The sequence below is a fragment of the Vipera ursinii genome (assembly GCF_947247035.1).
Source record: "Vipera ursinii genome assembly, chromosome: 2".
Classification (NCBI taxonomy): Eukaryota; Metazoa; Chordata; class Lepidosauria; order Squamata; family Viperidae; genus Vipera; species Vipera ursinii.
In genome coordinates, this window is record NC_139513.1 from 137,022,549 (window position 1) to 137,046,378 (window position 23,830).

The 23,830-nt window shown below is 42.7% G+C and overlaps 1 protein-coding gene across 3 annotated transcripts in view; it reads right to left on the reverse strand.

Annotated features, from left to right (window-relative positions):
* Positions 1-9,788: 9,788 nt before the first annotated feature.
* RNF41 (ring finger protein 41) overlaps positions 9,789-23,830 on the reverse strand; it is a 32,460-nt gene continuing 18,418 nt past the window's right edge. For 2 of the 3 annotated variants that reach the window (XM_083351789.1, XM_083351788.1), the window contains 4 exons: positions 16,568-16,839; positions 16,142-16,277; positions 14,735-14,838; positions 9,789-12,737 (listed from right to left, as the gene is read on the reverse strand). In XM_083351789.1, coding sequence (XP_083207915.1) covers positions 12,386-12,737; positions 14,735-14,838; positions 16,142-16,277; positions 16,568-16,839 — 864 coding nt within the window. In that variant the 3' untranslated portion in view covers positions 9,789-12,385. Of the gene's footprint in view, positions 12,738-14,734; positions 14,839-16,141; positions 16,278-16,567; positions 16,951-17,051; positions 18,559-23,830 lie in introns of those variants that run through there. The other variant, XM_083351790.1, reaches the window with a different exon arrangement.

A 23,830-nucleotide genomic window follows, 5' to 3' on the forward strand; every position in this document is an offset into this window, starting at 1 on the left:
TGGACGGAAAGCAACTTAACTGCTCCTCGCATTTTCATTTTTGACTCGGGCAGCAAGCTCGCTTGACGGCGGCTTTATCGTCCATATTCGGCTAAGCTTGATTTTTGTGGTAGCTGCGATTGCAAAAGGTAAAAGAGCAGGAACGAAATCTCAACAAAACAACTTTGCCATGCTAAGAATGTGGGCGTGACCTGCCCATCTAGATGATCAGGAGTTGAGCTCGTTTGTTGGTGCCTTTCCCTTTGTAGAAAATGTCACCCTCCATATTTTGTAAATAAATTCGGTAAAGCAATAAAACACAGCATAGTTTTGAAGGAATTGGCAACAGGATTTAAATGGACTGGAACGGACTACTGCAAGATCCTTTTTGCATAGTTCCCCAAAGCTATTTTCACGGATACTAAATCTGGACAACTGGGTGCAGAGGATTAATGATGTCAAAATACGATACACAGCATGCGTGCACACACTATACTGGGATAAATAAACTCTACGTAACACCCAGTTTGATGAGTTCACATAACATCTTAGCCCATAACACCCTGAGGGAAGAGCCATGTCTTAAAAGGCTTTCTTAATGCGCTCAGGGTTGTAGAGAGAGATGCTGTTTCCAGGGCACGAGGGACAACAGTCACCCTGTGGTAAGGGTAATCCCGTGATAAAATGGGTGGCCAATAAATGTAATAAATAAAATTAATAAATAAACAGAGAAGGCATGCCTCATGGGTCACCTGTGTGTGTGTGTGTGGGAGGGGGGTTATTGATGGGATGAAAGCAAGCTGGCCAGTCTGATCCTATGGGATAGGCAAAGACAATCGGAGACAAATCTGCAGACTCTTCTAATCTTGTCACTAAATTGTACCTTCCAATGTGACAGAAGAAAGGAAGTTAGTACTATTTTATTTGAATTTTGTTTGAAGTAGCTGCCCATTTCCAAGTCCAGAGAATACTGAAGGTATTTCTGGGTGAACATGAGGTCAGGGAACCTAAGTACAGTTTGTTCATTTTGCATCAGTTGAACTTCGATTCCACCTGAAATCCCATCCCCAGAAGTCCCCTGATTTTGTGAACCATCTTGGAACAGCGCCTCACCATGGACAGCACAGCCTGAGGTGTGCTATGCTGGGAATATAAAGGAAGTTCCTGTCTGCCCTCTGCTGGGAGAGAAGCTGAAGAGCTGCCATTTTGAATTTAAAAATTGCAACCATCAGGAACCGGCTGAAGCCAAGACTAGTGGCTTTGGGGAAAAGCTGCCTCAATGGAGATTGGCTCAATTTCTACTCCCTTGTATACTCTGAGTACAATCTGCCTACTTTCCACAGTACATATGCTAGGCCAGGCCTGACCCTAGGAAAAGTATTTCTTGTTTTGCTCTCTAGGAGCAGAAGGGAAGTTTTGTTCCCAATTCCTGCACTGTTTTCCTGCCTTGGAAAATGAAGTGCTATTTGCCAGTCCGATTGGGCAAAGCTATTATTTATATAGTACAGGGCAGCTCAGTAGAGAAGATAAATTGCCTTGGTGGAGCAGTGGGCTAATGCCTCCTTAAGTAACACCAGCTGCCTGCAATTAGTGCAGGTTCGCATCCCACCAGGCTCAAGGTTGACTCAGCCTTCCATCCTTCCGAGGTAGGTAAAATGAGGACCCAGATTGTTGGGGGCAATAAGTTGACTTTGTAATAATTTTATTTATTTATTTATTTTATTTTAATTCCATTTATATCCCGCCCTTCTCCGAAGACTCAGGGCGGCTTACAAGCTTAGCAGTAGCCTTCATTCTATGTATATGCCTGCTCGTTAGGGCTTTCACACACATACCCCCAAGCGGCATTATTACAAAGTCAGCTTATTGCCCCCAACAATCTGGGTCCTCATTTTACCTACCTCGGAAGGACGGAAGGCTGAGTCAACCTTGAGCCTGGTGGGATGCGAACCTGCACTAATTGCAGGCAGCTGGTGTTACTTAAGGAGGCATTAACCCACTGCTCCACCAAGGCTCCACACGCCGCTTGGGGTGTGTGTGAAAGCCCTAATAAGCAGGCATATACATAGAATGAAGGCTACTGCTAAGCTTGTAAGCCGCCCTGAGTCTTGGGAGAAGGGTGGGATATAAATGGAATTTTTTAAAAAAATGAAGCTGGCTTTTTTGGCTTGGGAATTGGGGAGAGATCTTGCTCTTTGGACACACATGATAGCAATATTTGGGAACTTTTTTGTCTGTATGTTTTCAAATCAGTATTTGCTCCTGGCAACAGCCTAATTAGTCCCTGAAGTTTTCTTGACAAGATTTTAAAATGGTTTGTCCTTGCCTCCTTCCTAGAATTGAGAGGCCTAAAGTCACACAGCTTTGTTGATGTTAGCTGCGAAGTCGTGTCCGACCCATCGCGACCCTATGGACAATGTTCCTCCAGGCCTTCCTGTCCTCTACCATCTTCTGGAGTCCATTTAAGCTCACGGCTACTGCTTCAGTGACTCCATCCAGCCACCTCATTCTCTGTCATCCCCTTCTTCTATTGCCCTCAATCTTTCCCAGCATTAGGCTCTTCTCCAGTGTGTCCTTCCTTCTCATTAGGTGGCCAAAGTATTTGATTTTCAACTTCAGGATCTGGCCTTCTAAAGAGCAGTCTCCTCTAGGACTGACCGGTTTGATCGCCTTGCAGTCCAAGGGACTCGCAGGAGTCTTCTCCAGCACGATAGTTCAAAGGCCTCAATTCTTTGGCGCTCAGCCTTTTTTATGGTCCAGCTTTCACTGCCATACATTGCACCTGGGAAGACCATAGCCTTGACTATACGCACTTTTGTTGACAGGGTGATGTCTCTGCTTTTTAGTGTGCTGTCTAGATTTGTCATGGCTTTCCTCCCAAGGAGCAAGCGTCTTTTAATTTCTTGGCTACAGTCCCCATCTGTAGTGATCTTGGAGCCCAGGAAAATAAAATCTGTCACTACCTCCATTTCTTCCCCATCTATTTGCCAGGAATTGAGAGGGCCGGATGCCATGATCTTGGTTTTCTTAATGTTAAGTTTCAAGCCAACTTTTGCACTCTCCTTCTTCACCCGCAACAAGAGGCTCTTTAGTTCTTCTTCACTTTCTGCCATTAGAGTGGTATCATCTGCATATCTTAGGTTGATATTTCTTCCGGCAATCTTAATTCCAACTTTTGATTCATCTATCCCTGCTTGTCTCATGATGTGCTCTGCATATAAGTTAAATAGGCAGGGCGACAGTATACAGCCTTGCCGGACTCCTTTCCCAATTTTGAACCAATCAGTGGTTCCGTGTCCAGTTCTCACTGTTGCTTCTTGGCTCACATATAGGTTTCGTAAGAGACAAATAAGATGGTCTTGTATGCCCATCTCTTTAAGAACTTGCTACAGTTTGGACTTCCGGTGGCTCCGCGGCAACGGAGACAGCCTTCCCGGGCTGCCCGCGGCTCAGCTGTTGTTTTTTCGCCCGAAACAGCGCCGATCAGCTGTTCGGGCGAATTCGAAGCCCCCTCCTCGGGAGAAGAGGAGGAGGCGAGCTCCCAGGTAGGGGTAGAGTTCTCCAGGGCCGCCTGAGCTTATGGCTTGGGCGGCTGAAGGATTGAACTCCCCCGTAGCCTGGGCTGCTCCCAGCTGGCCGGCGCCTCTGCTCCTGACTTCTTGGAGCAGAGCCAGCCATCTGCGACCACCCCTGCCTGAAGGGATGACTATGGATTAAAGGAGCAGGCAGAGCGATACAAGAGGAAAAGGTGAAGAAGATTATTATATTTTACTCTCCAGCTTGATGGACTTTTTTTGGATTATAAAACTGAAGTGAAACTGCGTCACAATTGGTAAAAGATGGCGGCTAAACCACCCCCTAAAACTCTTCGGAGTGCTGGAACTTCTCCGGTGCAACAATCATTATTGCAGGCGTTGCATCCTCCTGATGTATTGACATCAAAGGACCTGCAAGATGCTCTTGAAAAACACACCCAGGTAATTTTGGAATCAATTAATGATAGATTTGCACAGATGGAGGAGAAATTGGAGAAACTGGAGAAGAGAATGGAGGAGAGGATGGAACAGAAGCTCAGAGAGATGAAGGTAGACATCTTGTCTTCAGTGTGTAAAGTGGCTCGTTGTGTGGAAGAATTGGAGGAAAAGCTAGAGGACTTGACTCAAAAGAATGCTATATTAGAAGCAAAAGTATTGGAGAATGAAGATAAAATGGACAAGGAACTGAGTCTTGCTCAATATTACCAGATGCAGTTTGCCATTAGAATTAGAGGCTTAAAGGAGAATACTAAAGAAGATCTAAAGCAGCTTGTTTCTGAGGCTTTCGAAGTAGTGTTGAAACAGCCAGCATCTGAAATAAAAGGAGGCATGGATAAAGTGTTTCGTGTGAATTCATGGATTGCTAGACAGAGAAAGTTGCCTAGAGATGTGGTGGTATATTTTGCAAAAAGGGAAACTAGAGATGAAGTTATACAAGCTGCTTATGATACTAAAGTTGTGATTGCTAATCAAGAAGTTTTGGTCTTAAAAGAAATTCCTCCAAAGATTCTAAGGAGAAGGAAGGACTTTACATTTCTTGTGCAAGAGCTCAAGCAACGAGATATAAGGTTCAGATGGGAGATCCCAGTGGGGTTGATGGTGACGCACGAAGGTAAAAGGTACCGTTTGGTTACTGTGATGCAAGCGCGAGATTTTTACAATAATGTTTTAAATGCAACGCCATTAACACTTTTGGAAGCTGAAAAGGGATCTGGAGAAGGAGTGCATCAAGAGGCCGAAGATGGTCAGATAGAAGACAACGGTGTTGGAGGAGATCAAGATATAACCTCGTCGGATGAGTCTATAAAACAGAGGGTGACGTGTGCTGCTGCAAAACGATCTAAGAAGAGAAAATAGCAGGATTTGCAGAAGTCTATGGAACTTCTACGATGTAGTCAAGTAGTCAAGTATGGGAGGTGGGAAAAGGTTTAGGTGTAGACGCAAGATATTTTTGTATGTGGTGGTTTTGTGGAAAGGATGAGTTTTTTTTGGACTAAAGTTTGGTGGAATATACAGAAGTTTCTTAAATGGAGGTTAAAGTTTTGTTCGCAATCTTTTTTTTTTCTTTTTTCTTTTTTGTTTGTTTGGAATAACTATAGATATGGTACTGGAAGAGGAACGGCCGATTACAGAAGAGTTGACTTTAAAGTTTTTTGATTTGGTTGAGGTGTTTTTTTTGTCTTTAATATATATTTAATACTATTAAGGTTTGTTTCATCCTATATAAGCTAGAGAGTGTGTCTTTTTTATTTTTTAGTTTTTTATATATATTTAATATTGCTAAGGTTTGTTTTATCCTACATAAGCTAGAGAGTGATGGATTTTAGAATTTATAGTTGTTAGTATATGGTTGCTTAGGTTTGTTTTTTTTCTATATATATACCTTGTATTTAGCTCTGGGAAGTAGGGGGGGAGGGGGAGAGGGGGGGAGGCAGGGGGGGAGGAGGGAGGGGGGCAGGGGGGGAGGTAGGGGGGGAGGAGGGAGTGGGAAGGGGGGTTTTTTAAAGGAAAATTGTATTTTAAAACTTTTCAATAAAAAAAAACTTGCTACAGTTTGTTATGATCCACACAATCAAAGGCTTTAGCATAGTCAATGAAGCAGAAGTAGATGTTTTTCTGGAACTCTCTAGCTTTCTCCATGATCCAGCGTATGTTGGCAATTTGATCTCTAGTTCCTCTGCCTCTTCGAAATCCTGCCTGTACTTCTGATAGTTCTCGATCCACATACTGCTGGAGTCTAGTGAGACTAGAACTCCTTGTTTCCCATTTTTTAGCCTGGTACCTTAATCACTACACCAAACTGGCTCTCTTGGAAAATCTACTTAAGTTTACAGTATTTAACATTGCTTTTTGGTTTTACATGCCACTACATGAGTTGAGCAACCTGTGCCCTCCAGATATTGAACTACAATTCCCAGCATTCGTTGCCATTCATAGTTCAGTTAATTACACTATTGGAAGCTATAGTTCAGCAATACCTGAAATATCCCATTCCTGTTCAAATACCTTAACATACTTTAATGCTAAACACAGGAAAATAGAACAGTATTTATAAAAGTTCATGGACCCAGGGACAGCTTAATGTCCTGCTTTTAAGAATTGAAAACAATTATTTTCATTATTTTCTTTAGGCTCCATGTGGCGCCAGGGACGTCTAAAGTAAAGGTGGAAGGCAGCTATAACCTAGCAGTTATGAAACAGTAGAAGTCATATGTTCTGTACCAGCCTGCTACCGGCCCTGCAGAAAAGGCAGGGACAACCCCTTTTACAAGAAGGCAAGAGGCTGGAATTACGCCTGCCAAATTTATTGCTACAAAAACAAATAGAACAAGACACGAACCAAGAAACAGGAGCTTTTCAAGCGGTTGCCTTCAGCAAACCAGCCCTCCCACGCATTCCCCCTTAAATACAGTTCAGGGCGTGGCTTCTCTCTGCCTCCTTCCAAGGAGCCCCATTGCCTTCCTCTGTTTGCTCCTGATTGACTGCCTCCTGCGTCGGGCGTCCTTGAATAGGGCCAGCTGTGGGTCATCTTCATCCACGCTGTCAGGCTCACACAGCTGGGTCTGTGTCGTGACCAGATGAGAGGGGCCTGGCTGAGGGCTCTCATCAAGCTGTCCAATCCCCTCAGCAAGCTCTTCAACACCCCCCTCCTCCTCCTCCTCTGAGTCGTCCGACCCAACTGCCGAACCCACAGGCTGACCCTGAATCACAACATCATACTGGCAGAAAGGAAAGAAGAAAAAGCTGACTCAATCTGAGGAAGAAGCAGAGGAAGCTGTGGAAAATAATGGAAGAAATCAGTGAGCTTTGCAGGTTGATCCAACTTGGCTGGGATGAAGGAAATAGAATGTCATCTTGGAGATCTGGGGAAAGTTAGGCTACAATAAAAAATTGTGGGTAATTGAACAAGAGTTTAAAAGAGTGCTTGTGCTTGGGAGTTTGTATTCAGAATTTTGGACAAGTTACTTATCATTTAGCTTTACCTATTTGATCTGCTGTGAAGTGTTTGGTCACTAGCTACACACATCACTGAAGTCTTTTTTTTGCTTACCTAGGAATTTTAACATTTCAATTATGCCTGCTTGCACAGAAAATTTGGAAATCTGCACTATAATCTCCACTTGAGATTAGAGCACAAAACAAATAGGGCTACATCAAAGATTAAGTGCAAGGAACATTAAACCCAACAGAGGGCAAAGAATACATTACAGTATAAATTTAAGCTAACACACCAGTGACCTTGTAACAATTACCGACCCTTTGACTGTTTTGTGCAGGCAAATGAAATATATGAGAAGAATATGGACACTTATAAAGTTAAAAATATTTACAAATATGCAGAAGTCAAGTCCTATTGAAGATGTTAGAATGGTCAAAGATGCAATTCCACTTATATTGTTTTAATTCAAATAATATAAATGGGAATTTTATCTCTGACCATTCCGATAAACAGAAGGGCTAATTATATCTGAGTAGTCTAAGAGTAGTTTTCAATATCTCCTTGAGGTCATCTAATGGCTATCTGAATTTCTGCAACTCAGATTGTTTTTGTTAGTTGCGAAGTCGTGTCCGACCCATCGCGACCCCATGGACAAGCAACTCAGATACAATCGTCCTAATGAATGACAATACATTGTCATTTTATTATCATCATCTCTACAAAATAGCAGGCATTCTTGCAATTGATGGCAATCTAATTCAGAATTTAATTCTCCTCCTCCAGATAATTTGTGTGGACTACATAAAGTTCAAATGAATACAGCCAATAAACAATAATGATTGAAGTTAAAGGTATGATTTTCAAAACATCCAGAGTGCATCACTCCTAATTTAAAAATTGCTTCCCTAATTATAGTACTATATATGCTCCAGTTTGCCCAGTGAGCAAGCACATAACCAATCTGGGCAACATTACACCTGAAAATATTATTGTAGTTAGAAAATTACTGTAACAAACTGAATAAAAATGCCATTACTACGCATCTGCCCGAAAAATCAATACTGTACTGAATATCTTGGATTCATAAATATACATATGCTGCCGGAGCACGTAGTTCCTTGAAACCCCATCCCAGTCATTTTACACATTACAGTAGCAGGTTTGGCTATAAGCGGTATCAACAATAAACTGGAATGTGGCATGGATTTAGAAAATAATATTAAACATAATTGGGGCAGTGTATTTTTCTTCTCAGTAGGAGTTTGAGTGCCTTTCTTAGATTCTGAAAGTGAAATTAGGAGGAAAGCAACCTAACATGTTTCTCCTCATGTTTACTGTTCAGTTTATAGATTTAAAGGACCTGGCATTTCAACTCCAGCCGTGATGATCTGGAGTTGAATAAATACACTTTTATTCAGTTCTTATTGCATAACAAGTTAGAAAGCACTATTTTCAGAACAAGTCATTTCACCAAGAATAGCCTAAAGACGTCGTTTTAAATTGAGATTTAACTTCTGTGTAAAAATTGTGATGTTGGATTTGGACAGGCTAAACAAAGAGTTCAGCTGACTGTATCAAATGTAAAGGAGAACTAAAGAAAAAACAGCAGATAAATAGGCAGAACCAGTAAGAAATGGCCTCCCATAATAAGTCCTAATGATTAAAGTTAAGACTGATTCCATCTATAGCTTATCAGTAATGTCTGTAAAGAAAATAGAAGCTCTGTGGGACTACTCAGAGTTTGGTTTATATATGTTCTTCATTGGGCATTGACTACATTCAAACCAGTTGACTTGGCAATAGGCACAGAATATTTGATAGGATTTTAATTTGGCTCATATCTAAATGGACATTTCCAAAAAGGCTTTAGAAACAAATGTAGCATAGAAGAGGCCTTATGCCCATGGCATCTGTAGCACACCACTTTTAATATATGCTAATATACCTAGGCCCTTTTTTCCTCTGTCCTGTAACAATTATATTTCAAGACACCTTGAATGCTTGTATAAGTAGACAAGCATGATATAAATCTAAATAAATATATTAGGAAATCTCAACATGCTGCATTCAATAGCCAAGCTTGAACCAGAAGCCCCTTTCATTCTGTCAGATTTGGGGCACAAATCGTGCAGGCTGAGGAGAAATTTTTAATTGGGGTTTTTAATGTGTACAGGGTCAATTTAATATTTTTTAATTTGGTTTTAACTTTTGTATGTTGGATTTTTTAATTCCCTGTAAACCGCCCTGAGTCCTCAGGGAAAGGGCGGTATATAAATGTAACTAAATAAATAAATAAATTGGAAATGCAAAATGCAAAGTATTCTCAAACAAAAACTGCCATCTTCTGAAGGGCAGGTAATCTTTGCTTCTTGCCAGCAAGTTTCATTATTGCAATTGCTTAGCTTTTAGTCAAGTGATATTTTGGCCCTTTTTTCTTCTTGTTTTTAGTTCAGCCATTCAGAAAAATCGGAGACTGAGTATCTCAAACATATTTCTCTTAAAGAGTTAAGGACCAATTTGTACTACAAGCTTAGATAGAGGACAAGAAAATGGGGCTAGCTAAATCGAATCAGTAATTATGAAAGGAAGCTACTGATCTATCCCGGTCCCACTCTAAATAGAAATAATTTGTGGGTGACCCAGGAAGCCTTTGTTGTAGGAATTAGGGAGGAAAAACGGTGGCAGAAGGAGAGCACCCTTACTAAGAAGGAACCAAGCAGCTTTGCAGGAGGAGGTTAATCCCAAAAAAAAAAAAAAATCAAGCAGTTTTGCAGATGTGTCATGCAAGATACAACATCCTATATATTCTGAATGAAATACAATATATAAAGGAGTCAAGGGGGAAAAAAGCAATTTATTAGTGCAGTCAGCACAATTGAACAATAAAACACAAAATGCAACCAATGATTTGGATACTGGCAGAAGACATGACGAGTTCTACTGGATGTTTTAGAGCACAAGGAAGAGCGACAGCAGGACATCGAGGAGAAAGACAAGGTGTGTTAGGAGAACAACATTAAGAGATGCAGATAGCTCAAGATGCAGTTATTAGGTTGGATTTAGCAGCTTTTTTTTCAAATTCCTGAGCAACAGGGACTTTTGGTTAGAAGTAATTTCCAACAAATAAATCCCCTTTCAAAACATGCCATATTACAGACATGAACACAACCCATTCCACCCTTAAAACTGACCTGATTTTTGATGCACATTCCAAGTATTTTAACATGACTTACAAAGAGAAGTACTATTCAAAAAACTTTTTAAGATACCTGTAAGTAATAATTCACAGCACTAGAGTTATCAGAGACAGACTTGGTTTCTAAAACAAAACTCTTACCATCGAAGGGGTGTGGGACAAGGAAGGAGAGAGAGGAAGAGCATAAAGCAATAAGTCAGCAAAGATTAAAATGAAAGATTGCAGGAAATGAGGACCCAGCAGTGCTGAAAAATGATGCAAAACCTATCAGTCAGATTGGCAAAGACGTAAAGGCCACCAAACTGAGTCTTCAAAGCACAGGCATTTCCCATAAAAGAAAATCTGAAAAAGCATCTGCCTGGCAAATATTGAGAATTAATCACCATCTTTATTTGTACAAATGATGAAAGGAGTTCCTTTTGTTAGGTGACTGAAATTGAACTACTGTATATTCCGCCAAGGTCCCTCCCCCTTCTCTTTCATAGTAACCAACAGGAATGAGAACCATATTGCTATAACATGGATTCTCCATCATGGGCTCATCGTGTAGTATTAGGCCACTTACTATTGCACGTAATGAGAAAATTTCCCATGCTTCTTCTGGTGAGAGCACAAGGAGGTCTTCTCAGGCCATTGTTCCTACTGAGGATTTCTGGGAGCATTTTTTTTAACCCTAGACATCTGAAGAAGCAACTGTTTATATGACATGACCCAAATTCTGCATCATTGCAAACCTCTTATACCAGGGAACTAAGAAAATTAAACGCTAGGAGAAGAAAGTCAAGCCTGGTTCAAATATTATACTAGTCAGAGAAGAATATTTAGCCAGTGTAGCATATGAAAGCTGCTCAGAATGGACTGTACAGCAAAACACTTCAATCAGAGCAGTTTAGCTGCTCCTTTATCAATGCATTTATTCCTTGTTCTCAAGAACTCCAGCACAAATGTTTTAAGCAATTAACAAATATTTAAAGCATTGGAAGGAAGTCGCTCTCTCTATAAAAACAGAAACCGAGATGGCAAATAAATTAAATTTGACAGGTAAACTAAAACTGGAGACATTCCTAGCTACTGTATTTTAAAAAAAAAACAAAACAGAAAAACATACCAGCACAAAAATAATACAAAAGACTAAGCACAATCATCAAAATGTGAAAAAAGAAAATAAATACAGATGATTTTTCAAAATAGGCAACACGAGACTAGATAAATCTGAGTTCATTCTCTTTTTTGTGTTTTCTTCAAAAGATTATGAAGTTGATACAACTTTAAATGGCACATGCAATTTAGAGGGACCATTTCTGATCAGGTGAAGCGATGTATACGATAGAAGGCTTGCTTCTTAACAGAAAGGAGAAGTCCGCAAAGCATCCAAGACGCTTCAGCAACCTTTCAAGAGCATGGAGAAAACTGAGCTCTAGGCTTCAGGAGAGAATCACATTTCATTCTGCAGAGGTGGCAACAATGCAACAAAGCTAAAGAATATTCCTTTGAAAATCAAGCCACAATTGGAGAGGACTGCTTCTTATACAATGTAAACACGTCCAAAATGAGTTGCAGATTGTTCTCCAAATGACGCAGCTTTTTGGCTCCACAAAACGGTTGAAGTTATCTACTGATGTATACATTTGGCATTACTTGCAACTCCGACTTGGCATCTACATTCTCATGTTTTACTCTTCCTTTCACTCAAAATCCCTCTCCACATAAAAGCTGAAAACGAATCTTAAAAGTACTGTGTAAATTCGATTATTTCATGGGCCACAGTGGAAAAGCATGTTTTATACAGAGATGCCTTGGACAAGAGAAGCCAGTCTTGCGAAGTTGTGGGCTAAAATTCTTCAGAATAAATTTCAGCTTCTCAAAATCTTAAATCATGGTTTACAGATCTCAAAACAGGAAGTTCAAAGACTTTATAGGACTGAAGATCGCTGCTCTTTTTGGAGCAGGGAGGAATTTGTTGTGCTCCTTTGTAGGAGAATCATTTGGAAATCTGTGTCTCAACATCAGACCAAAGTTAATGACCATTAGAAGGGAATGCAGCATGGCATTTTGCATAAATTCCTGGGCTCATGCCCAGTATAATTATGGAGTAGCATTTTATTCAATGAAGAGAGGAGTGTTGCCGATACAGCACAACAGAACAGAATCAGTCGGCTTAGACATGGTGTGTGTGTGTGTGTGTGTGTGTGTATTTATTTTCAACCACACTGTTTCATAATCTCTGTTGAGTCTTTAAATTTCTTCCACTCCATGTGCAAATATCATTACCAGGCCTGGCTCTAGCACCATCTCCTCTCCCATGTGCTGATTCTCACAGGCCATCACAACCACAGCCTGCTTGCCTGGGATGCGTTTGGCTACATAGTTTTCATAATAGCGTCGGTTCATCTGGCGAGTTTCTAGGGTGGCCAGGCCTTGGGGCCAGTTCCGTTCATGGGCATTTTCAATCAATTCATTGATAATGGATGTGGGGCAGCCACTTTCCACCAAGGAACGCTTGATTACAGCTTGGAGTACAGCATCTGGTGTAGAGATCATACCACCCCACCGGGTTACCCGGGCTGGCTGCAAGGAATTCACCCACCTAGGAGTCAAGTGAAAAGAGTCACAGAATGAGGAAAGAAAAACAGATGAAACCACAGCACTACAATGAAAGCCTGGAGAGCAAGATTTCTCCTATTGTATTTCTGATCAAGTGGATGATGGATCCCTGCCAAACAATCATGATGAGCAGCGTTCAGGTCTATTTGGACTACTCCCTGCACTAGGCACAAAGTGTTATTTCTAACATAAAATTAACATCTAGGGAAGCAGAAAGCCACCAGGCAAATATTCCAAATTTTCACTTTTAAAAAATATTTCCTCCAAATTTCATACAGTGATCTTGGAGATGTTTTGAAAAAAAATTCTTTATGGCATCCACGAAGAATCTAGGTTCATCCAAGCACTCCGGATCCCCTAGTAAACCTAGCCTCCATAGCCACAGATGAGGAAATTGACCTATTGGATCTCCTACTGAGCCTCAAGTTGTGATCTCTCTAGAACAATCATTTCCGTGGCTGTACATTGTATAGGATGATGCACCAGGACACATCCTGAAATCACAGCATATGAGGTTTACACTTAAGGCTGTGACATTATGAATTCTTCTAGCATTGCTACCAATTCTATTTGTCCTAATTTATTTGGGAATATATTTTTATCTACATAATCACTTGCATACCACCATTTCCAAGGACCCAGGGTGGTTTACACAATCAGGCCCTTTTTAAATGAGAACTGTGAAACCCTCAAAGCTTAATTATTGTAACAATGGGATACCAAAGTGGTATCCATTGTTAATCTGGACGTGTTCTCTGGCACTGAACAAGATCTCCACTCCTTTGAATATTTTTTAACATTTAAAATATTTGATTTTAATATTTTGAACATTTGTTCAGTATCTTTAGCATTCTTAACATACTGTGTCTTCACCAGTTAGACCTTAGTCTACGTTCAATCTAAGGCCTATAGATTTCAAGACAGTAAGAGTTCAATGCTTCAAAAATAAAATCTGAACATGTCACCTTGACATTTGTAATTAATATTAAATCAGCCCCAATTTATCTCCTGTTTATTATACTGATACAAGCAGCAACCATCTCATTAGTGCTCAAGCTACTGTAGTGGCTCAGGAAATGAAAACATGCTACTTGCTTGCGATTCATGAATTCATTACCTCAACAAGTTATCAGCTCATTGACTATTTGAATTTGAAATCAATTTCACTTTATGTTTGAACGCTACTATTATCCTGAGAAACAACTTCCACAACTGGAAATAGATTATCTACTGTTAGCTAGCATGATGGGAGCTGAGGGTGGAGATTCGTTCTCCGAGTTTGTGGGTTGGTTTCCAAACATTTTGTTACCAGGCTAGGCAGCATCTTCAGCAGAATTTAGGGGATGTCAGTGTCTGTGTTCTGCTCATAAGGGCTTCATGCAGTCAGTAGGGTCTTGTGATGATGAGGTCACATCAGGTGTGGGCTATGTCAAATGAGGGTCTCGTGATGGGTCAGGTATGGGTCACAAGTGAGGGTCTTGTGAAGGGGGGGTTGCATGGGTTGAGGGTCAGTGCTGTCTCTGGTTGGGTGGGTAGTTGATTTGGAGACTGAGGGGTTCATAGGTTGGTAATAGGTTGGTGTGTCTCTGTTGATGGAACTGCTTGTGGAGTGCCAGGCTTTGATAAACTTGTAAGTATGGTGTGACCAATGATTCTTGTATTGCTCCAATCAAATTGGTGCTGTTTGGTGTCAATGTGGGTAGAGGTTAGAGGTTTGGGATCGTAGCGTTTGAGAAGTATTATGGGCTTGAGTGCTTTCTGAGCTTGATTGTTTGCTTGCAGATGTTTCATCTTCATTCAGCATAATGAGAAGCATTGCCTTGTTATGTTTGAATCACCATACTTTGTAGTATAATATGAATGTACCCCGTAATTTTTCCTAGAGATGTTTGCTCCAATTTTCATTCATTTCCCACCACTATTCACTACCCCCACCATCACAACTCATCCATCCAGCACTAGTGAGAGATTAGTACTTACTCAAGGATTTCATTATATTCAATAGTCTCCTCCAAATTCTGCAGGTTGGGATTGACACTACGTATCGCTCGCATGTATGCTTTTAACAACTGTATGTCCCGTTTCTGCAAAAATGGATATTACATTAACATAACTAAAAGGACCCAGAGACTACTCTGCATCAATAAATAAAAAAAATCACAATATATATTCCACACAGCTCAATTTACTATAGTAGTTGTTATCACTCTAACATTTATTAAGGCTCAAAGCTGTACACATTGACAGCAATGCAGATTCAAAGAGGAAAGGGAGATTTGAACTGCACTGGCTGTCCTATGACCCATCAATAACTCCTTGAACAAAGTTACCTCTTTTCCCACGCTTGGAGTTTGGGTCCAGGAGAAGGCATATTTGATTCAAAAAGATCCAGACAGGTTCTATGTGACTTTCTCCCCACATATTAAATCACATTTGAGTCCAGAATGCTGCACAATGCTAATATGTGTATCCAAGGAATACAGGTAGTCCTCGACTTGCAACTATTTGTTTACTGACTGTTTAAAGTTACAACAACACTAAAAAAGTGACTTACAACTGATCCTCACACTTACAATCATCGCAGTATCCCCATGGTCAAAATTTGGTAGCTGGCATGTATTTATGACAGTTGCCGTGTCCTGGTGTCATGTGATTGCCATTTGTGATCCTCCCAGTCATCTTCCAGCAAGCAAAGTCAATGGCGTAAGCCCGATCACTTAACAACCACCTAATTCATTTAACAACTGCGGTGATTTCCTTAACTGTGGCAAAAAGGTTGTAAAACTGGGTGCAACTCATTGCTTAACAATGGAAATTCTAAACAATGGAACAATTGTGATCATAAGTCAAAGATTATCTGTATACACATAATCCTCGACTTACAACGTTTGGTGACCAAAGTTACAACAGCACAGAAAAAAGTGACTTATAACTGGTTTTCACACTTACAACCATTGCAGCATCCCTGTGGTTAAGTGATCAAAATTCAGATGATTGGCAACTGTCATGTATTTATGACCCAGTGTCCTGGGTTCACATAATCACCTTTTGCGACCTTTTGACAATGGGGAAGCCAGATTCACCTAACAACCATTCTACTAACTTAACAACTGCAATGATTCACTTAACAACTGTGACAAGAATGGTTTTAAAAAATGGCAAAAACTTATTTAACAACTAACTTGCTCAGCAATGGAAATCTGGGGCCCAATTGTGGTCCTAAGTCGCAGACTATCTGTATTCACAATTAGACACATTTTCACTTCAGTATAAGATGTACAAAGAAACTTTCTAAAAATACAGTCACCTTCTCATTCGTCTTGTCTAGAAAAGGTAAGTGGATCCATAGACCATCTGGCCATTTGACAAAGGAAAGGAAATAAATACCTGCTCTGCTAATTGATGCTTATGTTCTGCAGATGTCTTTTCCAATTCAGCTATTCTTGTCTGTTGCTGCTGCACTACTGAGCGTAAATGTTTTATGCAGTTATGATTCGGCAATTCATCTTTGGGCATTTCCAAGCTGCACAGAGAAGTAACTACAATTGAGTGCCTAGAAAAAAACTGTTTAGGTGATGAGCAACCAAGAGCAGAAGTAAAAGACTGTACTCTAAGAAAACTGAGCCTGAAATTAAAGAGCTTCCAAGTTACCAGCTGCCAACACACCTGATGCATCACAAAAGCCATTTTGTATTGAGCTTTGACGAAACTGACTACACAATTATTGCTGCCCTCACTGATGTTTCCAGATCACGCTATCACGCGTGACTGCTATGTCACGATCAGACATACGTAAATTTGGCAAATACTCACCCGCACCCCTGCTCACAGGTCACAGGCCGCTTTGGATTGTGTTCGCAGTCATTGAGGTGAGACATCAGGTTGTCAAGCCGCACTACAGCAGTGCAACCAAAAACAGCGTTGTCACACGTGATTTGCAGCTTAGATAGCATATTACGCATGATCCGGGGAACAGGGCGCAGGTGAGCCACAGTCACAACACTTCGGTCGACAGGACACGTCTGCTGTTGGGAGAACCACTGGGTGATACAGGCATTGCAAAAAGCGTGCTCACAATGAGGCGCCTGTGTAAAGAACAGAACCAAGCACGCCAGTTTAGATTACATCAGGTCTGCTGCTCAAGTTGATGTGGGCTCTTAGCTTTCCATGCAGTTTCTTTCACTGAATGCTTTTCACTAACAGAGTTGGAAATAGGACAAAACACCCATCGATCAATTAATGTAACCAAGCAATCAGAGGCATATGAAAACACCAGTTTACTCTGGTTGTAACTTACCAGATTCTAATATAGTGAGAAGCTATCAGGAAAAAAGATATAAAAATCACCTAGCATAATTATTCACCTCCACGTGTTAATCTCTGTCCTTCACATCAACCCTATTATAGATTACCCTGTATTGTTCCAATTCTGGATTAGTATAAATAAATATGAGAAAAGTTACTTCCTTGTCTAGTGCTTCAATATACTCTCAAAACAGAGAAAAATGATTTGATATGTACGTCCCAAACGTACCTCCCAAAATAGATAGTACAAAGTCAAGCCTCTAAATATGGCACAGTTGTCATTCCAGCTCTTTTTCCAAGTAAAATTTACTCACACGTTAATGTACTTCACAAGCTTAGTTCTTTGTCTCACAGCTCTACTTCCAAGTTGTTTGGTGGAAATGAAGATGATTAATTTCTTATGGAATACATCAAGTTTTCTACAGCTAGTGCTCGACTTACAACAGGTCACAAAGTTATGACAGATCCCACCAACGGTATTTACAACCTGGAATTTACTTCCGGTTTTTTGAAACGCCCACGCGCAGCAAAAAACTTACTCTGACGGTCACTTTATGACCATCACAAAAAGGAATGTACAAACAGGTCCAGTCTTGTGGTGACCTGCTTTGTTTAATTCTTTTTTAAATTTTTGTATTTTATGTCTCTTAATTTTTATTGTTGTGAGCCGCCCTGAGTCCTTAGGGAGAAGGGCGGCATATAAATTTAATAAATCCTAACCCTAACTTATCGCAGTAAGGGGCAAGCTCCATTACAGATGCTAAGTCGAGAACCTGAAGTTCTCACACTACTTTCAGTTCTACAATAAGGTTCCTACAGTTTTTTCTTGGGCTGTCTCATATGCAGCATATGTCCCTAAACATATGCTGCACGGAGCACTCCTTTGCTAAACTTATACCTTGTGCTCCAAAGAAAGCTCCAGAAGAACCACCAGCTGATAATCAGAAGACTACAAATTTAATTAAGTGTCTCTGCAATAACAATCTGTCCAAAGGTCTGTTTTCCTTTAAAGAAAGAATGCAGCTACATAGCAAAACACTCATAAAACATAAGAATTATATTGGTGTAAAGGCTAAACTACAAATATTGCAGAGCAGTATTAACTGAAAGCAATATTCTCATGATTTTAGTCTCCATGATTCGCAATTCAGTTTTTAGCAGATAAATTTTGACCCGGAACTGAAGAGCCACAACGCTCCCTTTGAGTCTCAACTTCAATCTTCTCTCAAGCATGTGAGCTGTCCTTTTTGATAACAGTTATGTAAAGTTGCAAGGCCCATCATCCTCAACTGGCTGAAGCTGCTTAAAATAATATATACCGTATATACTTGAGTATAAGCCGAATTTTTCAGCCCACTTTTTGGGCTGAAAAATTCCACTTCGGCTTATACTCCAGTCAACAAAAAAAACTTACCGAGGACTTGTGCGCGGCCGAGGCTTTGGTGCTTCCGGGATCGCCCGCACCTCTCCCAAGCCACCGCCGTCCGAGACCTGCCGAAGTTTGGGGAGGTTTGGGGAGGTGCGCGCGCACCTCCCCAAACTCCGCGCCTTGCCTGCCTGCTTCTTTCCGCAGCGGAAAGAAGCAGGCAGGCAGGGCGCGGAGGAACGGAGACTTGCCGACGTTTGGGGAGGTTTGGGCGTCTCCCCAAACCTCGGCAGGTCTCCGTTCCTCCGCGCAGACCTGCCGACGTTTGGGGAGGTTTGGGCGCCTCCCCAAACCTCCCCAAACCTCGGCAGGTCTCCGTTCCTCCTGCCGACCTTTGGGGAGGTTTGGGCGCCTCCCCAAACCTCCCCAGGTCTCCGTTCCTCCGCGCAGACCTGCCGACGTTTGGGAAGGTTTGGGCGCCTCCCCAAACCTCCCCAGGTCTCCGTTCCTGTTTGGGGAGGTTTGGGCGCCTCCCCAAACCTCCCCAAACCTCGGCAGGTCTCCGTTCCTGTTTGGGGAGGTTTGGGCGCCTCCCCAAACCTCCCCAAACCTCGGCAGGTCTCCGTTCCTCCGCGCAGACCTGCCGACCTTTGGGGAGGTTTGGGCGCCTCCCCAAACGTCCCCAAACCTCGGCAGGTCTCCGTTCCTGTTTGGGGAGGTTTGGGCGCCTCCCCAAACGTCCCCAAACCTCGGCAGGTCTCCGTTCCTCCGCGCAGACCTGCCGACCTTTGGGGAGGTTTGGGCGCCTCCCCAAACGTCCCCAAACCTCGGCAGGTCTCCGTTCCTGTTTGGGGAGGTTTGGGCGCCTCCCCAAACGTCCCCAAACCTCGGCAGGTCTCCGTTCCTCCGCGCAGACCTGCCGACCTTTGGGGAGGTTTGGGCGCCTCCCCAAACGTCCCCAAACCTCGGCAGGTCTCCGTTCCTGTTTGGGGAGCTTTGGGCGCCTCCCCAAACCTCCCCAAACCTCGGCAGGTCTCCGTTCCTCCGCGCAGACCTGCCGACCTTTGGGGAGGTTTGGGCGCCTCCCCAAACCTCCCCAAACCTCGGCAGGTCTCCGTTCCTGTTTGGGGAGGTTTGGGCGCCTCCCCAAACCTCCCCAAACCTCGGCAGGTCTCCGTTCCTCCGCGCAGACCTGCCGACCTTTGGGGAGGTTTGGGCGCCTCCCCAAACGTCCCCAAACCTCGGCAGGTCTCCGTTCCTGTTTGGGGAGGTTTGGGCGCCTCCCCAAACGTCCCCAAACCTCGGCAGGTCTCCGTTCCTCCGCGCAGACCTGCCGACCTTTGGGGAGGTTTGGGCGCCTCCCCAAACGTCCCCAAACCTCGGCAGGTCTCCGTTCCTGTTTGGGGAGGTTTGGGCGCCTCCCCAAACCTCCCCAAACCTCGGCAGGTCTCCGTTCCTGTTTGGGGAGGTTTGGGCGCCTCCCCAAACCTCGGCAGGTCTCCGTTCCTCCGCGCAGACCTGCCGACCTTTGGGGAGGTTTGGGCGCCTCCCCAAACCTCCCCAAACCTCGGCAGGTCTCCGTTCCTGTTTGGGGAGGTTTGGGCGCCTCCCCAAACGTCCCCAAACCTCGGCAGGTCTCCGTTCCTCCGCGCAGACCTGCCGACCTTTGGGGAGGTTTGGGCGCCTCCCCAAACGTCCCCAAACCTCGGCAGGTCTCCGTTCCTGTTTGGGGAGGTTTGGGCGCCTCCCCAAACGTCCCCAAACCTCGGCAGGTCTCCGTTCCTCCGCGCAGACCTGCCGACCTTTGGGGAGGTTTGGGCGCCTCCCCAAACGTCCCCAAACCTCGGCAGGTCTCCGTTCCTGTTTGGGGAGGTTTGGGCGCCTCCCCAAACCTCCCCAAACCTCGGCAGGTCTCCGTTCCTCCGCGCAGACCTGCCGACGTTTGGGGAGGTTTGGGCGCCTCCCCAAACCTCCCCAAACCTCGGCAGGTCTCCGTTCCTGTTTGGGAAGGTTTGGGCGCCTCCCCAAACCTCCCCAAACCTCGGCAGGTCTCCGTTCCTCCGCGCAGACCTGCCGACCTTTGGGGAGGTTTGGGCGCCTCCCCAAACCTCCCCAGGTCTGCGCGGAGGAACGGAGACCTGCCGAGGTTTGGGGAGGTTTGGGGAGGTTTGGGGAGGCGCCCAAACCTCCCCAAACAGGAACGGAGACCTGCCGAGGTTTGGGGACGTTTGGGGAGGCGCCCAAACCTCCCCAAAGGTCGGCAGGTCTGCGCGGAGGAACGGAGACCTGCCGAGGTTTGGGGACGTTTGGGGAGGCGCCCAAACCTCCCCAAACAGGAACGGAGACCTGCCGAGGTTTGGGGACGTTTGGGGAGGCGCCCAAACCTCCCCAAAGGTCGGCAGGAGGAACGGAGACCTGCCGACGAGCCGCGGCTACACAGGGTATTCCTGTGTATTCAGGCTTGCAAAATGGCGGATCGAGCCTCTGCTGGCGGCAGAGGCTTGCAGAACGGCGGATCGGCTTATACTCGAGTCAATAACTTTTTCCAGTTTTTGGGGGTGAAATTGGGGGTCTCGGCTTATACTCGAGTCGGCTTATACTCAAGTATATACGGTATATATATTGATATATTAAGAGGGTTTCATGGAGGAACCTGGTATAAACAATCCTGAGGCAGACAGACCAGCGAAATCAGCGGTGCAAAAGAAATCTAGTAGGACAGCTAAGACATAGTTCTGGGATCAAGCAAAACTAGGTCCAAGTCAAGAAGCTCACTTGGTAACACTGAGCTTATCACCATTTTCAGTCCGACCTGCCTCTCAGGGTGGTTGCTATGAGGAAGAGCTCCAAGAGAAAAGGCACGACGTATAAAAGCAGCATCGGGTTTCATAATATGATGAAGAAAAGAAAGCAGCATCCTGTGTTTTCCACAAACAGGAGAAAATTCTGCTGAACTCTTCGTGCAATTCATACAATGAGGAACAAATGTGAAAAATGTCTAAGCGTACCTGGGTTAAATGACCAGAATATTTTTCAGAATACTTTCATTTCAGCTGTGAAATTCTGCATCCTCCCCACTAACATGCTGAATACTTGCTAAATGGAGTATCAGCATGCTGTCATCTACTAATTCTATCAAATTAAATTCTTATACTTGCACTATGTAGTTCTTCAATTATGGCTTCACAGTTCATTTTACAGTACTGTCATAAAAACTACCCCTAAGCAAAAAAAAAAAAAAAAAAGTAAAGTAAATAACGATACCGAAAGCACCATAAAATAGTAAAGAAAAAGTCGGATCAAGTTTATAGTATAAAAAAATATATTCTTTTATATAGCTTTATCTTTTTAAGATTATAAGTCGTCCAGAGTTACCTTATGGTAAGATGAGTGGCCAATACATTTTACAAAAAAAAATAATTTACATTTAAGTCCCCTTTGCATGGAGAATTTACTAATAATTCATGAACACAAATATAATAGCTAGCAATGATTGGACCTCAGCCATTTAATTATTTTTAATTCACCATATGAGATACAGATTTTTTTTTATTTCAGCAAAGCAAAATTAATGTAGTTATTAAAAACTATTTACATTTATGACTTCATTATTTGGCAACCAATTATTTATCTTGCACATTAAGGAAAAAGATGCTTCATATGGCATTAAGCTGATGACAGCCAGAAGCAAAGATTAATATATACTTACAACCCCCCCCCACAGGAATTCCACATTGCTCATAAATTATGCTGATATATTCAATTCTATGCTTATGGTAATGGAAACTTTTGTTGTGTCACACATGATCTTAGCCAAAAGGCCAAGAAGCCAAAGCTGTCTCATACCACTCACTATATTCTTTCCATTAACTTTATTTTATTTTATTATATTTGTATACCGCCCTTCTCCCGCACAAGACTTTCTAACAAGTATTGAATGAACAGATTTTGAAGGATAGGCTAGACTGCATAATACTGCAATAACCAAAGAATTATCTAAGAGAAAAATATTTTCACTCATTCATGGAAAATGATCCTAAAGAGGCAGTTGAGTTCTTAGCTGCTACAAGAATGAAGTACCCTGCAAATCATCAAACGCAAATCACTATGATTTCTACTTTCTTATAAAAATGAGAATAACGGGTATAAAAATTCAAGAGGAAGGTTGTCCCTTAATGATGATCTGAAAATAGGCCTTATACAGTTCAAGCCAGATACGTGTTCTTCGCAAGTAATGAGAAACCGCTTACTCGTGAGTAAACAAACCCCTTTTATTAAACCAGGCAGGAACAATCTTTGTTCACGTTGGGCAGACAAAACCAAAGTAGCCCCAAAGGAAAGTCTTTTCCCCCTCTGAAACAGGGCAAGAACCATCTCTGTTCACATAAGAACTCCAGATAACAAGTCTTTCAACGATTAATGAAGCAGAAACAGTCCCTGTTCATACCAGCTGAGGCAAATTTACTGTCTATTAGTTCCCAACAGGGAGATTCAGCTGGCACCTCAAATACAGAGCAAGTCATCCCGACAAACCTGGGTCTTGGCAAAGGAATCTGACTTAATCATCGATGTATCCTGGAAAACAAATGGTTGTCTGCAACAACAGGCCACTCCCAAACCCCTACTATTTTATTTCCCAGCCAGGGAGGGGCTGGCTAATGTCTACTACTTATTTTCCCTGAGAGCCAGCTTATTGCCTTCCATTGCTCTCCTCTCTGTGCATACGCACATCTGGGATGGGCCCCATCTGTTACTCCCTCTCACTCAGTTCAAGCCCCGAAGACAGCTGCCTCTCTGCCTGGGCACGGACAGACGGCTCCGGCTCTGCATCTGATTCTGCTTCCTCATCAGAGCCTTCCAAAGGCTTCAAAGTTGACCCAGGCTCCCCCTCCATCTCTTCCTCCTCGTATGACTCTGCTACTAGCTCTGCTGGAAGCCAACAGACCACAACAATATATTTGGGTTTCATAATATATTGAAATATTTAAAAATTACTTTTTAAAACTGATACTAGCTTAAAACCCCCAAATTTGTAAAACAATTACCAATTATGTAATAGAGGTTTATTTCTACAGTATTTATTATGTTCCTACACCATATTTCACCCTGTATTTTGAACTATGTTTGTTAAAGCTAGTTCAATCAGTTACACAGATACAACATGTAGAAATCCACTTGATTGTAGGATAAAATCTCCATGAAAAACGCTCAAACACAATCGAGATCTTTGGGCATTGAGCACCCTTGATACTAAACAGAATATTTACACCAATAATATCCTCAAATACGAGTCTGAAAGATATTAACATAATCTATGAGTTTAACAAGAAGGGACGCGGTGGCTCAGTGGGTTAGGACACTGAGCTTGTCGATCAGAAGGTCGGCAGTTTGGCGGGTTGAATCCC